General features: G+C 41.2%; 4 protein-coding genes across 4 annotated transcripts; all 4 read left to right on the plus strand.

The window, feature by feature from the left end:
* The first annotated feature begins 94 nt into the window (after positions 1-94).
* On the plus strand, positions 95-898 carry LOC148562756 (uncharacterized). Its single transcript, XM_088490985.1, has one exon. It carries the CDS (start codon positions 95-97, stop codon positions 896-898), a length of 804 nt encoding a protein of 267 aa, XP_088347111.1.
* Positions 899-1,475: 577 nt separating this feature from the next.
* On the plus strand, positions 1,476-2,702 carry LOC107647312 (uncharacterized). The gene has a single exon (XM_016351397.1). The coding sequence runs from the start codon at positions 1,476-1,478 to the stop codon at positions 2,700-2,702; it is 1,227 nt and encodes a 408-aa protein (XP_016206883.1).
* Positions 2,703-11,451: 8,749 nt separating this feature from the next.
* LOC148562757 (uncharacterized) lies at positions 11,452-12,339 on the plus strand. The gene has a single exon (XM_088489624.1). The coding sequence runs from the start codon at positions 11,452-11,454 to the stop codon at positions 12,337-12,339; it is 888 nt and encodes a 295-aa protein (XP_088345750.1).
* A 578-nt stretch (positions 12,340-12,917) lies between these two features.
* Positions 12,918-13,569, plus strand: LOC148562758 (uncharacterized). The gene is made up of 2 exons (XM_088489625.1): positions 12,918-13,091; positions 13,174-13,569. The coding sequence occupies exons 1-2, from the start codon at positions 13,002-13,004 to the stop codon at positions 13,567-13,569; spliced, it is 486 nt and encodes a 161-aa protein (XP_088345751.1). The 5' UTR covers positions 12,918-13,001.
* The last annotated feature ends 3,337 nt before the right edge of the window (positions 13,570-16,906 follow it).

Genomic DNA, 16,906 nt, shown 5'->3' on the forward strand with positions numbered 1-16,906 from the left:
CATCATCTGCACAAAACCCCGAGAGGTCGAGGTCGCCATCCATCTCATTCGGCCTGGAGGACCAGTGGTTTGATGAGGTCGCGAAAAGCCCCCAATGGTCATCACGGCCAGAGTGGGAACTGGCCTCATCAAGCGCATCCTCATAGACACCGGTGCTGACTCAAATATCATGTTCCGCAATGTGTTCGATGCTTTAGGACTATGGGATGCCGACCTGAAAACCCACCAGCACGGTGTTGTAAGGTTAGGTGACTACTTCATCAAGCTAGACGGGATAATCGCCCTGCCGATATCAGTAGGACACGGGCAGGGACGAGGCTCGACAATAGCCGAGTTCGTGGTTCTGCGCGACTCCACAGCCTACAATATCATCCTGGGGAGGAAGACCATCAACGATCTCGGGGCAGTAATCAGCACAAAAATGCTGGTAATGAAATTCGTGGCTGACGACGGGTCCGTGGGATCCATAAAAGGAGATTTGGAAACGGTAGTCGCCTGCGACAATGCCAGTCTCTCCTTAAGGAAGAAGTCCAAGGAAGCAGCGGGAGTGTTCCTTTCCGACCTAGACGCTAGAGTCGAAGACAAACCCAGACCCGAGCCGGAAGGGAACTTGGAGAAATTCAGAGTCGGCGACACAGAGGAGAAGTTCACCTTCGTGAACAGAAACCTACCACACGACCTGAAGGGGCCCCTAATAGAAATGATCAGGGCTAACGGCGACCTATTTACATGGACGCCAACCGACATGCCGGGAATAGACCCCCAACTCATGTCACATCACTTGGCCGTGATGGCGGAGGCCAGACCGGTAGCTCAAAGAAGGAGGAAAATATCGCAAGAGCGAGCGGAGGAGGTGTCCAGGCAGACGGCTAGCCTCCTCGAAGCAGGATTTATTTGAGAACTTGACTACTCGACATGGCTGTCGAATGTAGTTTTAGTGAAAAAGCACAATGGGAAATGGAGGATGTGTGTGGATTACTCTGATCTCAACAAAGCATGCCCCAAGGACTGCTTCCCCTGCCCAACATTGATGCACTCGTCGACGCTGCGGCGGGATATCGGTAGCTAAGCTTTATGGGCGCCTACTCTGGTTATAACCAGATACCGATGCACCGGCCTGACGAAGAGAAAACGGCGTTCATAACGCCAAGAGGGATATATTGCTACAAGGTAATACCGTTCGGCCTGAAGAACGCTGGGGCCACGTACCAGAGGATAATGAACAAGATATTCAATGATCTCATAGGCAAAACGGTGGAGGTGTATGTAGATGATATCCTTGCGAAGACCACCCGACCCGAGGACCTCATAAGTGACCTGGGAAATGTGTTCGCCTCCCTCCGAAAACACGGCATGAGGCTCAACCCACTCAAATGTGCCTTTGCTATGGAGGCAGGAAAGTTCCTAGGGTTCATGATAACCCAAAAGGGGGGGGGGTCGAGGCCAACCCGGAAAAGTGCCAAGCAATGCTCCAAATGAAGAGTCCGGGCTGCATCAAGGATGTTCAGAGGTTATCAGGTAGACTCACCGCCCTATCCCGTTTCCTCGGGGCATCGGCCGTTAGGGCGCTGCCATTTTTCAATATTATGAAAAAAGGAATAGTGTTTGAATGGACCCCAGCGTGTGAGGAAGCATTTAAACATTTCAAAGAGATCCTCGCCAAACCACCCGTGCTCGAGAAGCCCAAAGTCGGAGAACTGCTCTACCTATACCTGGCCATAACGGATGAAGCGCTGTCAGCAGTTTTGGTACGGGAAGAAGGGAAAGTTCAACAACCAATTTACTTCGTGAATAGAGCACTGCAAGGAGCAGAATTGAGATACAGCAAACTAGAGAAGCTGGCCCTAGCACTGCTAACCTCCTCCCGAAGACTACGACAGTACTTCCAGGGTCACCAAGTGGTCGTGAGAACGGATCAGGGAATCCGCCAAGTGCTCCAAAAACCTGACTTAGCGGGAAGAATGATGACTTGGGCCATCGAGCTATCTCAGTATGATTTGCGATACGAGCCCCGACATGCGATCAAGGCACAAGCAATGGCAGACTTCTTGGTAGAAGTAGCGGGGGACCCGACCGAGGAAGCGGGCATACGGTGGAGGCTCCATGTGGACGGAGCCTTCAACCAAACGTCCGGGGGTGCCGGGATCATCTTGGAAAGTTCTGCCGGGGTCATATACGAACAATCAATCAGGTTCGAGTTTCCCGTATCAAACAACCAAGCAGAATATGAGGACCTTCTAGGCGGCTTAATCTTAGCTCGGGAAGTCGGGGCTACGAGTCTGGAAGTATGCAGCGACTCACAGGTTGTGACCTCGCAAGTAAATGGAAGCTACCAAGCCAGAGACTCGCTATTACAAAAGTACTTGGAGAAGGTCAAAGAGCTGAGCAAACAGTTTGAGGAGGTCACGGTCCAACACGTTCCAAGGGAAAGGAACACACGTGCGTACCTCCTATCCAAGCTAGCGAGTACGAAACCAGGAGCCGGCAACCGGTCCCTCATTCAAGGCATGACAAAAGAACCAGCAGTTGCCCTCCACCTGACAAAGATAAGTCCCTCCTGGATGGACCCCATCACTGATTACTTAGAAAACGGCAAACTCCCTGAAGATGAGAAGAAAGCTAAAATGTTGAGAGGGAGGCAGCCAAATATGCGATCATACAAGGCCAACTGTTCAAAAAGGGACTCAGCCAGCCCTTGCTGAAATGCCTGCATCCCGACCAAACGGACTACGTACTCAGGGAAGTCCACGAGGGGTGTTGTGGTCACCACATCGGGGACAAAGCCCTAGCAAGAAAGCTCATCCGAGCTGGATATTACTGGCCATCGATGATGGAGGACTCCAAAGAATTCGTGAAGAAGTGTGTCAAGTGCCAAGAGAATGCCAACTTCCACAAAGCACCGGCTACCGAACCGAGCTTACTAACGTCCTCCTGACCTTTCGCACAGTGGGGGGTCGACCTCTTGGGACCTTTTCCGGTTGGTCCGGGGCAAGTCAAATATCTCATAGTTGCCTTCGACTACTACATCAAATGGATAGAGGCTGAACCGCTGGCCAGTATATCCTCATCCAATTGTCAAAAGTTCATGTGGAGACAGGTGATAACCCGATACGGCATCCCGGAAGTCGTTATCTCGGATAACGGGACGCAGTTCACCGATAAAAAGTTTGTGGAGTTCCTCACCGGTCTGGGCATAAAACAGAAATTCTCTTCGGTGGAGCATCCCCAGACGAACGGGCAAGTCGAGGCTGCAAATAAGGTCATCTTGCTGGGCCTCAAGAAGTTGCTGGATAATAAAAAAGGTGCATGGGCCGACGAACTCGCCTCAGTCCTCTGGTCTTACCGTACAACCAAGCAGTCCTCCACGGGAGAAACCCTTTCCGCCTGACGTACGGGGTGGACGCAATGATACCCATAGAGATCGGCGAGCCGAGCCCACGACTACTTCTGAACAGAGTGGAAGAAGCTGTAGAGAAGGACCTAGTAGACGAGGCAAGGGAGATGGCCCATTTGTCAGAAGTAGCACTAATGCAAAGAATGGCCCTACGCTATAACACCAAAGTGCTCAGGAGAGAGTTTGAACAAAACGACCTCGTCCTACGGCGCAATGACATCGGTCTCCCGACTCAGGAGGAAGGCAAGCTCGCGGCAAACTGGGAAGGCCTCTACAAGGTCAAAGAGGTAATTGGCAAAGGCGTCTACAAGTTGGAGAAGCTCAACGGCAAGGAAATCCCGAGAACCTGGAATGCAGGTAACCTAAGAAGGTTCTATTCTTAGCTCAAACACGCCGACTAGGCAATCTGACGAGCTCAGTAATTTACTTTCTTGAATACTTGTCATGGCAATAAACTTGTTTACCTGTCGACTAATGTTTACTTGTCAAAATTAATGTTTATTCGTCAAAATTACTTTCCCATCTACTTTTGCCCATTTATGCATCCCACGACAACATGTTCCTTATAATGCATGGTAAACGGGACAACGACACGGTGCCCCGGGACTGATCACCCCGGGAGCCAACTATGTTAAAGCCATAACAAACGGCTATAGCAATAACAAAGCCACGACCTGGCTTTGCCGAGTTACCAACATAACGGTAAACGAACACGAGTGACAAGCCTACACCGGCAAAACAGTAACAAAAAAAATGAAAATGCTACCAGATAAGCGAAGAAAAATGATAATCACAAGTCGACCGAGCGACTATTAGAGTATAACAAAAGTAAGTTCCACAAAGTTCTACAACATAATCACAAATCCATACAATAAGTACAAAGAGATCACATTTTGGGCATGTCGACAATCTTGCCATCCTTGATTGTTTTAAATACCCCAATCGCCGACGTGTCGAAATCAGGAGCCACGATCTTCACCTGGGCCTTAAGAGCCTCCTCGGTCATCAGGATCGCGCTCTTTCCCTGTTTCACGGTCTCTTTATGTTAAGCCCTTCAACCTCAGCTTGAGCAGCCTCAGCCGACGAGACGGCCACATCACGTTCCTTCTCCAATGCGACCACCCGACCTTGCGCGGCATTGAGTAGGCTCTCCAAAGTCATCTCCCGCTCGGTTAGACGGGACACGGTGGCATCAGAAGTCTTCAGCAGACTCGGCCTTCTCCTCGGCAGCTTTAAGCTTCTCCTCCGTCTTGGACAGTTGCTCCTGAAGCATCTCAACTTGAGTCTTGAATTCATTATTGGTCTTGACAGCAGATTCGAGCTTCCTGCGCAGCGACTGCATCCCCGACAACTCGAATTCAGCCTTCCGAGCTATTGCAGCACCGCGGAAAAGGGTACGGTACATCCACCTTGCCTGCCCCGCAAGCTCGGTGCCAAGGAAGTGATCCTCAGTGCCGGGAAGCAACTGCGAGTCTATGAAGGTCCTGACGTCGAAGTTCCACTCCATCACGGTGAGAACTCCTTCAGGGCTGGAGGATGCCCTCTGCCTTTTGGGGGTGGGGATAAGCTTCAAATCATCATCCTCTTGCTGAGCGGAGGACGAGTGCCCGGTGCCGGCTGTCTCTTCACGAATAGGAGAAACGCGCGTCCCGTCAGAGTTTTTGTCCGACATCTCGGTGTCACGGGGTGACGGCACCGCCTGATCCTTTTTGTCCTCAGGAGGGTTCTCCGGCTTTCCGTCAGCCTTCTCGTCAGCCTTCTCCTCATCGCTGTCCGCCAAGAAAGTCTTGAACAAACCCTCAAGCCCTGTCATTGAAGCAGACATCTCCACTGCAACAAATAAGTAAACAAGTTAGTCGTGAAATCGGCATGACCAATCAAAGCAACAATAATACAGGAAGCATCAAAATTACTCACAAATATAATTTCTGGCGACCTCCCGGTCACCCATCAAAAGGTGGGGATTCACATGATTCCTCCCAAAAATAGCCAACAACACGTCGGCAACCTTTCTGTCCACAACGGACATCCCCTTATAAGTCACCTTAATAAAAGTATTAGATCCCTCCCCGAAGCTCCAGTACGTCGGGATGAGGCATTCCCCTTCTAACGACAGCCAGAAGGGATGATGACCTTTGACTGGACGCACCTTAAAATATTTATCCTTGTACCCATGATAAGAGTATTCAAACAAGCCAAAAATCCTTCGACCCTGGGCAGATCGGAAGGACATGAACCCTTTCCTCGCTTTCCCTTCCTTGGAAGGATTCGTGAGGTTGTAAAAATAAAGAAAAATGTCTACGGACACCGGCAGCTCCAGGTATTCACACACCATCTCAAAACAGTGGATGGAGGCCCAACTGTTCGGATGCAGCTGCGACGGTGCCACGGAGATCCGGTTGAGGAGCGCCATTTGAAAGGCAGAAAAAGGAATACGGACCCCTACTTGGGTAAACATGGACTTATAAAACCAAATCCAATCGGGAACCCGGGGGGAGTGGAAGTTGAGCTTGTATAGCCACTCATTGGGGGCAGGGACGAAAACGTCATAGTTGGCCTCCTCGTCGGTTCCCCCGCACAAGTACTCGGCCTGGCGGAACTCGGTAAGCTCCTCCTCGCCCATCTGGTTCAGGGATTCTTTCACATCGAAAGTCACCCAAGCGTACGGGTCGTAACCCACGGTGGAGGACGAAGCTCATGAGACGATGCGAGGTATACCTACAGTGGGGGTACCACTCGGTTAGTCTATGAGGTCGGGAGCTCGGAAAAATCCCAGAAACTACGTTAAGCCGCTTCAGTAACTAGAATTAAACATGGCTAAAGCAGAATCCAAGCAAAAGCCTAAAAAGCTAATACCCTGGAATGGTAACCCCCCCTAACACACCTATTCAACACTAAGGTCACCTAGCATACAATTCAGACAAGCAGCATACATACAAAAGAACTAATGATGAAGGTAAGATGAACATGAAGAAGGGAGCAAGGGAATGAATGCTTACCTGGAATAATTGCAAAAATTCGAAAGAAGGGAAAAGAGTGACGGCACTGAGATGCAGAAATGAAGCTCTGGGAAATTCAAGGGAGAAGAAGATGGAGATAGAAGGAGTGAAGAAATGAGATGAAAACCAAAAGCAAAACTGGTTAAAACTGCCAGACTCGAGAAGCGCGAAAGACCAAGGGGTAAAATAGTCTTTACGCACGGGATTTTGAAATAACCCATTATGATCATTTAATGCTCAGCGCGAGGAACGAGGCGACAAACGGTTATCCCCAGCAACGAACAAACACGCGCTTAAGAGGCACGTCCTCTCCACGAGCGGCCGACCTGGCGACAACGCACGAAAGAAGAGATAACACGCCACTAACGACCCTCCCGATCGTCACTGGCGCGTTGGGACACTGTTACGGCCTGGCCCAGACAGAACGTGGGCCGACCCGACCCGCAAGCCACCCGACCCGAACGGTCGGGTGCAAGCAGCCCAACCACCGACCCAGACACGCACCATTGACAGCTCTCCACTGCAGCTGTATGAGGAAGCTTCGAGGAAGGTTGGTCTGCTCTTGTGGGACTCACTACTGACACAGTATATATGGGGAGGGTCCTACCCCTCCCCCAAGGTACATCACACATCATTCTCCCACTTTTCGCCTGCACACTTGACTGACTAGAGCGTCGGAGTGTCTTTGCAGGTGACACCTCTCTTTTCCAGACGAAAAGCTCGGGAAGTCGGTTACACCTCCTCCGATCCAGCAACCCAAGACTAGGCGACTCCCCCCCCCCCCCTTTTTTACCAACCAGAGTATCAACCTGAACCATCCGATACCCGACCTACCGAACAAAAGTGAATTGGTGTTAACGTGATTTATTTTTGACAGTTTTATATAAAAATAAATTGTAGTAAAATGAATGTTGTTTGGATTATATTATTCAAAATTATGTTTAGATAAAAATTATTAGAAAAACATGAATTTATATTACTCAAAATCACACTTTTTTCAATACTCTTTTGGTTATAATTTTTTTTGAAAAAATTTAAATTTATGTGTTGAAATTTAATACTCTTTTGGTCATAATTTTTCAGTATTTTTTATTTAATTTAGTCTTCTTAATAAAGTCAATGATTTATATTATAAAAAAATAACAATAGTAAACAAAATACATATTAATTCAAGAATTCGCACTGAAAATTATACAAAGCCAAACAAAAAAAAAAAACAAAGAAAACAATAAGTACTAAAAATTTTATAAAAAAAATTATGCATAAGCAGAAAAGAAATCAATTTTTTAATTACTTCTTCAATCACAACAATTGAATGCAACCATTTGTTAGCTTTTAGTGAATGGGAGTTAGAACATAGAATTCCATTTGCGTTTAGAGAAAAAAAATAGCCAAACAAAAGCTAAGACATTTAAGCAGATTGAACCTGTTTTCTGTTATTCAAATGCTAAACCAAACATACTCTTAATCTTTGGTATACAAAAAAGATGAAGAATAAAAATTAGATAGCTATTGTTACGGATAAGTAGTGGAAGACAAATGTAATAAATATCAATGGACAATTAAATCATGCTATTAAACTCGTGGTATGATGGAGTAATTTTTTGTGGTAGAGATTTAAATCGTGTATGTAAGAAAATAGACAAAGTACTCATGAAAATGAAGTCGCTCACAAGAGTATCTATGAATGAAGAAAATAACCCACATATCCACACAAAATCAATTTTGTGTACAAAAATAAACAAACGTGATCCAGTCTTAATTGAGTGTCTTACGTAGAGAAGGCAAATATTTTGAATGGAAGATGTTATTATGGTGGAAATGTTGTGTTGTTAGAGTTTTTGACAGTTATCAACCCAAGAAGATGGTTCATTCGCTGCCGGTTCTAGAACGTATGGAACTTAAGCTACAAGTTTCATAGTCAGGGTTTACAGGTCTTTTCCAACTCTAATTCTTCTTTTTTTTTGTTTCTATAGAATTGAGACTGCAATTATCTTGTATGGGTTGATGAAATTGATGGTGGGTGGTAAGATTTGACAAGGGGTTTGATCAGAAGACTCAATGAACATAAATGTAGTGCTTCTAATAAGAATTTGAAGAATGTTCTAGGATACAACATAAAAAAAATATATAAACATAGTTATGAATATTAAGAAGATTGAAGATGAAACCAAAGTTATGGGAGTCTGGCTTGTAGCTCTGTCATTAGAGTTGTTGCTGTAATTTACATTTCTTTTGTGTGTTTATAATGGTGATATATAGGGGAGTAGTAGTTTGAGTGTAGGATTTAGGCATAGGTTGGATGCAAATTGAGACATTATATGCTAGTGAACATTAATGTAATAATAAAGCTCTACATCCAAGCAAAATACTTAACTAAGTCTAACCAAGTTGTAACCTCCTCTTCTTTTCCTTCTCCTCCTCCTCCTTCTCCTTCTAAATTCGCGCACGCAGGTTCTTCTTCTTCTTCTTCTCCAATGTTGCACCTTCTTTTTTTCTTTTTCTTTTTCTTTTTCTTTTTCTTTTTCGTTATCATCATCACCAATAACACTAACATTTTGCAATCATCTTTATTAGTTTTGATTTTCTCTGCTGCCATCATTAAATAATTTCGATTCATTTCTTAATTTATTTCAGTTCATTTGTGTGTTAATTGATGTTCACTTGATGCTATTGATGAGTATTGACCAAATTTTTTATTCCTTAATTAATTTCGGTTTATTTCTTAGTTTAATTGAGGTTCATTTGGATCCATAAATGAATTCGATGTGTTTTTATTAATGATTGAGTCTTTTTGACTGATTATTCAAATCTAAACTAATTTCGGTTCATTTGTGTGCTAATTGAGGTTCACTTGATGCAGCTGATAAGTATTGACCAAATTTTTTATTTCTTAAGTAATTTCGGTTCATTTCTTAGTTTAATTGAGGTTCATTTGGATCCAAAAATGAATTTGATATGTTTTTGTTGATGATTGAGTTTTTTTACTGTTTGTTCAAATCTGAACTAATTGAATGGAATAGAGTGGAATCTAATGCAATTGAATAAAGTGATAGTGAATAGTTTCATTCTTCTTTACTAAAAAAATTGGTCAATACTTATCAACAGCATCAAGTGAACCTCAATTAACACAAACACATCGAATTCATTTCTAGATCCAAATGAACCTCAAATAAACTAAAAAAGAACCGAAATTACTTAAGGAATAAAAAATTTTGTCAATACTTATCAGCAGTATCAGGTGAACCTCAATTAACATACAAATAAACTGAAATTAATTCACAAATGAACCGAAGTAAACTAAAAAATGAATCGAAATTATAATGATGGCACTAGAGAAAATCAGAACCAATAAAGATATTAGTAAAATGTTGGTATTGTTGGTGATGACGATAACGAAAGAGAAAGAACATGCGTGCGCGAAGAAGAAGAAGGAGGAGGAAAGAAAAAGAACTTACGTGCGTGAATTTGAAAGAAGGAGGAGGAGAAGGAGAAGGAGGAAACGGAGAAGGAGAAAGAGAAGATGAAGATGAAGAAGGATATGTTTTGCGTTATTGGAACGCGCGTGTGTACACACTAGTGTGCTAAACGAGGTTTTTGATGAGTTTTGACCAACTTAGTTGAATTTAGTTGCAAAAAAGATTTAAATGTGTAGTTAGACTGTTAATATAAATAATGTTCAAATGGAATGAATTGTTAACATATTATTTCATCTTTATTTAATCTAATTATGAATAATTGCTATATTTGGTTATCAAATTAAGCACCCGAGCTCCCAATTCAAACTCAATACACATTAGCTTAGCAATATGTGGAAGAAAATTGTCCACGTAAGACACTCCGTTAAGGCTAGATTACATGGGTACTCTTGTCAACGATTCCATCTTTTATGAGTATTTTTTGTGGTTTTGTCCAAAAATATCTTTCGAGAAGAACTAAAAAAATTAATACAAGATATGTTCAGACCTTTGGCAGAAATTTAAATCGTTAAAAAAGTAAATGCTAATATAGTACAAAATTATCTCAAACCTTTGTCAATTTTTCATTTTCTTAGGGTAAACTATAAAAAATGCACTCGAATAATTTTGTTGCTGACAAAAATGCACTCGAATTTTCTTATCGATAAAAATACCCTCAAATAATTTAAAAACACGACAAAAATACACAACACTAAATATGTATTCTCAAAAAACACTTTAGAGATTGAATTTTATTGTAGTTTTTTGCAAGCATTATTACAAAAATCAGATATTTTTATCCTTAAAATTTGGTGATTTTTCGTTAAATATATATTTTTTTTGTATTTTTTTGTCAACAACCAATAATACTTTTAAAAAATAAAAAAAGAATAATTGACCATTTGTACCCATGATAGTTTAGAACGCTGACAAATGTACTCATCGTAGAAGGAAACTGACTTTGTAACCATGAGAGATGGGCTCCGTGTGACAAAAATAGCCTGGCTTGGGTTGGCACCTGCTTCGGATTTGTATAGTCCTACATGGCAATCCAAACCTCCCAAAGCCCAATCCACGTGGAATTTAACATTAAACAATTTAACATTGAAGAGAAATTCGCGGGACGTTGACTATGCCCTAGCAGAGAACGTCCTTTTGTTTCCTAGCCGGAGAAGACGTCGGGAACACTCCGAAACCATCACCCTGAAGCTACGGCTTTCAACGTTGTCATTCGGAAGTTGGAAAAGGCATTTGGAGCAGTACAGAGCCATCAAAACGAGAACGTGGTAGAGAAACTTGCAAGGAATAGGCAGCGGAGCTCGAACCCTGGGATTTCGTCGCCGACGGTGTAGAGGTCACCCCCTTTGCTCGGCAGAGAGCTGAGGTATGTCATTGCCAGTGTTAATTTATTTCAAATGTCACTGAGACTAGTTGGACAGATTACATTACCATATGAAATCGTGGCTGAGAGTTGCTAAATTAGTTGATTAATTGATTTAGGGTTTCTGTTAGGTGCTGAAGTAGTTGATTTATGGTTTGTGTTAGGTGTAGTAACATGCACTGTTATCTTAGAATGTGTTGGTTTATTTCAGTTTCAGGAATGGCCACCATCCATATAACACTGTGTATTAATCATAGAGGACGGTTTGAGAGAGGGCCGTCTGGGAAGCTTACTTATGTTGATGGTGAAGTTACAGAGATAGAGAGGGTTAATGTTGATACCTTGAATGGTTTTTTCGTATATGATTTGGTGAAGGACATAAGATATACATTTGTTTCTAAATTTTTTTGGCTGGAACCTGGGAAAGGGCTTGATGATGGGTTGAGGGACCTCAAGGTTGACATGGATATAGTTAGGATGTATGAGGCAGCTGTGAAGAACAGTAACAGAGTAAATGTATATACAGAGCATCCGGTGGATGAGCCCGTGTTAGTAGAGAAGAACAACATGACTCCATCAAAGAGGAGAGTAAAGCGGTGTGCTAAAAGGGTTCCAACTCCGAAAAAGAGTCCCAAAAGGAGGTTGATAGTAGTGGAAGATGAGGATGATGCTAATATTGTAAGTAATCTGCAAGTTGGGATGGATGACCGAAAAAGGAGTGAGGCCCAGAACAGGGAAGGGGCCTATGAAGCACATACACAGGCTGGTTTGGATGCCCAAAAAGAGGACAATATCACTATGGAAGAGGAGACAGCAGACCCACAACTCTCAGGATCTGTTGAGGCAGGACAGGTTTCTCAGCCTCCCCCAACGCCTGGCATACCAGATAAACCACCATCAAGTCAGTCCCAACCTTTCCAGCCACCTATTGAACAAGATCAGCAACCAACACACACTGCTTGTTCAGAATCAGTCCCTGCTTCTGAACCCAATGTCTCTACACCTCTTGAACCAGAACAACTAACCCAATACACCCCTCATCCATATGGGAATCCACTCTCACAATCAATCCCTCAGACAGTCCCACCCTCTGACACCAATAGATGACGCAGGGAAAAGCGAGAGAGCAACAAATGGATGCCTCTGCCTAATGGAGATGACGCAGGGAATGTGTATGAGGTGCATTGTTTGCCAACGAAGGTAAATGTGGATCTTGGCAAAGGTACATGCAGCTGTCGACTATGGCAAATCACAGGTTTACCATATAGACATGCCTGTGCTGTACTGGCTTACCAGAACAGGAGGCCAGAAGAATATGCCCACAACTGGCTCACCATGGGTGCATACAACGCAACCTATTAGATTACTATGCGTCCAGTTCCAAGCCAGGAGTACTGGAAGCATGATGTTGATACCCTCCCCATTCTGCCACCACGGTATAGAAAACCAATTGGTCGACCTACACTTAAGAGAGACAAGAGAAATGATGGCCCTAAGGAGAAGAGTGACCCTCATAGAACATCGAGGAGGATTGGGATTATTATCTGCAAGTATTGCCTCCAGGTATGGTTAACCAATTATAGTTGAGATTCTGTCCTGTTCTATAGTTATTGATAAATGTGATTACTAGTTCAAATTATGACTAATACGTTTATCATTAGGCTGGTCACAATAAGAGAAGTTGTAAAAAGCAGAAGGAAGCTGCAGGTGAAGGGAGTTCTGCCCCACAAGCACCAGCAGATGATGAGGATGAGGATTTACTGGCTGAAATGTACTATGAAGAGACCTTAGAATCTGCACAGGCTGAACAGGAGGCCACTGAAGAAGGAAACGAATCTGCAAGAACCAACACTCAACAAGTAAGTGCATTGTTTTAATCATTTAAATAAGCTGCCTAGCAAACCTTGTGTGATAATAACTGACTTGTTCTATGGTTTGCAGCAGCCTCACCCAATGCCTCCCCCACCAACTGCACAACCACAGCCACAGCCAACCAATGCAACAACCAGAAAACAGGTTACAAGGAGAAGTGTTAAACGCCCGCCTCCGACCGGACAAAGACAGCAGCCAAGTACACCAGCTACCAACCAGCCAGCAACAACTCCCTCCACACACAACTCTCAAACTACACCACATCCACTGCAAGGTGCTAGTGCAGGAACAAGCACCCGGTTCATGCTGTTCATGCCCACACCTGGAGTTGTGACTCCAACAGCTACAGGAGGCACATCTGATAGAGCGAGAGGTCAAGGTAGAGGTCGAGGCAGGATACGGGGATCAAGCGGAGGAAAAAATGGTTTATCAAGCGGGAGCAGTAACTCGACCCCAATATCATAGACTAATACTGCAAAATTTGGAATCTGGCTTTTTGTTGTTTTTAGGTTACACTTGTGAGATACATAACTCTTATGTTTTCTGATGGATTTTCATCCTATTGCTTAGTTCTGACTTAGTAAGGCTTTTTTTGAGGGTGTAAATTCAGTGGCCAGTACTTGACTTTTTTTTTCTAATATCAGAATGTTTGAAACCTCCAGCATCCATATATATATAATGAACAATTTACTTGTTAAGGCAATTATATACTTGCCATCTTTTGCCTCTTTTTGATATCACTATTGTTATTGTTACAACATTTTCGTCTTCTAATTTGTTCCTTACTCATATATTGAACAGCAAAATTATCAGGTTGCTAATTTCCAGCTTACTGTTTGATCCTTAATGTTATCAGAATCATTTTAGATTGCAGCAACAAGTTCAAACATTGTGTATCTACATCAATGTATCACATGAAAAGCAAACCAGTATAGATTAGGAACAATCCATATCATTCAAAAATTTTAACTATGACAGAACAAAGACCTCTCTTTTTACAAGTCTTATGATTTCATAACCAAATACAACTCACAAAACAGACAAAATGCTACCCCCAGTGCAACAGTAATAATCATCACTCTAATTCCCCTAATTTCACCCCTAATTTCAACCCTAAATTTGTCTATCTTCTTAGCCATAATTGAGGATGTTTGCAGATTTTCCCCCCTGAATTCAGAGTCAATCCATCATCAGGCGTTGCATAACAATGCTCGAACTTCCTCTTGGCTAAACATCTTGCCACGCCCTCCCATCCTTGTTCGAGTTCATCCATCCAAACAAAGTATCTGCAATCTCTTGTCTAAGAGAAAAAAAAAATCCCAAATTTGTCAACTAAAACTCAGAAATCATTGTCTAACCTCAACAACAACAGCAGCTGTCCCTTACCGCCCATAGAGGACATCTGATGAACCATCTGTTAGGGTTCGTAATCGTTCCAGACTCCATCAACACAACATCTCTCCCACAGAAACATTTGCCGTCGAGCTTCTTCTCCTTCATCTTCTTCGAACTTGAAGAACTGCTGCGAGTTCCAAAATTTCCATCTGAGTTAAATATGCATGATGACATCGCTGGGGTTCTGAGATCACTCTGGGTTATGGTTCGAATTGCAACAAAATTTCAGATTTGGGGTTATGGTTGAATTGGGGAAGAGAGCTTGCTAGGGTTTTCATTTCAACCATTACCTACGTATACAACGTTCAGATCCACGTGGATTGGGCTTTGGGAGGTTCGGATTGCCATGTAGGACTATACAAACCCGAAGCAGGTGCCAACCCAAGCCAGGCTATTTTTGTCACACGGAGCCCATCTCTCATGGTTACAAAGTCAGTTTCCTTCTACGATGGGTACATTTGTCAGCGTTCTGAACTATCATGGGTACAAATGGTCAATTATTCAATAAAAAAAATATTGAGATCAATTTTTTATCTGCTTTTTTGTGTGTATTTTTTAAATAGTTATTTAAATATTCCTATAAAATTTTGGATCAAATACATAAACAACTTGTCAAATACAAAAGTTATTTGTCACTTAAAAAATAATATTATTTTTGGACATTTTTGTCGAATTTTTAAATTATTTGAAGATATTTTTGTCAATAACAAAGTTTAGGTGAATTTTTGTCGACGATAAAATTATTCAAGTGTATGTTTGGTGGCTCATTTTTTTTATATTGTAATAAATTGTGAGATGTGCTTTAATATTTTAATGCATGTGAATTTTACATTGTTATGGGATATTTTTTACTTTTTAAAAAAGTACAAAACGTTGCCTACGTTTTCTATGTAAAAATATATTTTAAATTTGTTAAATACAAAACGGCAATGCCGTTTTCATTAAAAAAATAATTAAAAACTTTTTTCTTCACAAAACGGCAGGACCGTTTTCATGTGATAATTTTTTTTTAAAATTTAGAAAAGGAAAAAGTTAATAAAGTTTTGAGGGTTTTTTATTTTTTTATTTAAAAAACTAAAACCTAACAGTATATATATATATATATATATTAATAATTAATTAATAATTCAATTTTATTATTAAAAACTAAATAAACTACAAGTATAAATTAACTAAAAAAATATAAACTAATAATAATTAAAACTTCTAATATTTTATGTAAACATACAAAAATTCTAAAAATAAATTTTAGTCATTAAATAATAATTAAGACTAATAATTTTTAGTAAAATAAAAATTATTTTACTAAAAATTATTCGTCTTAATTATTATTTAATGACTAGAATTTATTTTATTTTACTAAAAATTATTAGCCTTAATTATTATTTAATGACTAGAATTTATTTTTAAAATTTTTTTATGTTTACATAAAATATTAGAAGTTTCCATTATTATTAGTTTATAATTTTTTTGGTTAATTTATACTTGTAGTTAATTTAGTTTTTAATAATAAAATTGAATTATTATTAATATATACTGTTAGGTTTTATTTTGTTCAAATAAAAAATAAAAAACCCTCAAAACGTTATTAGGGTTTTCCTTCTTTGAATTAAAAAAAAATTATCCTATGAAAACGGCTCTGCCGTTTTGTGAAGAAAAAGTATTTTAATTATTTTTTTAATAAACGGCACTGCCGTTTTGTATTTAATGAATTTAAAAATTATTTTTACACACAAAACGTAGGTGACGTTTTGTACCTTCTGAAAAATTAAAAATATCCCATAGCAATGTAAAATTCAGGTACACTAAAATATTACAGTACATCACATAATTTATTATAATATAAAAAAAATTAGTGTATGTTTAGTAGTTTACCCAATTAAAAATACTTACTTTAATTTAAAAAGAGATTGACGGCATTATAACTTATTTGAGTGGTGCAAAGAGGTCTTATCATACAAATTTTGTTTTTAGAACTTTTATTTTTTAAAAAGAGTTAATACTAAATTAGTACACCAAAGATTTTGGTATTGACAAAATAGTTCCTGAAAAATTTTAGAATTTGACAAGATCATCCAACTGTGGAAAGAATGACGAAATGAAAAATACTGGCTGTCAGAAAAGAACTCCGATGATGGAAGAGAACTCTAGCGACGTTTTCAACGACTGTCTTCATCTTCGTGATCGCTGTTTCTTCTTCTTCAACAGGTCGCTGCATCCCCTTCCGCCATGGCAGCTGAAGAAGAAGACTGTCATGGCATGCTGCTGCGTTCCCTTCCGCCACAGGAGTAACTTGTTGCATTTTCGTGTCACCGCTTCTTCTTCTTCAACACGTCGTTGCGTCTCTTCCGCGTCCCTTGTGCCATGGCAGCACCTCGTCGCTACATCCCCTTCTACCATGACAGCA

This window comes from Arachis ipaensis, chromosome B6, assembly GCF_059453495.1.
Source record: "Arachis ipaensis isolate K30076 ecotype BB chromosome B6, ASM5945349v1, whole genome shotgun sequence".
In the NCBI taxonomy this organism is placed as follows: domain Eukaryota; kingdom Viridiplantae; phylum Streptophyta; class Magnoliopsida; order Fabales; family Fabaceae; genus Arachis; species Arachis ipaensis.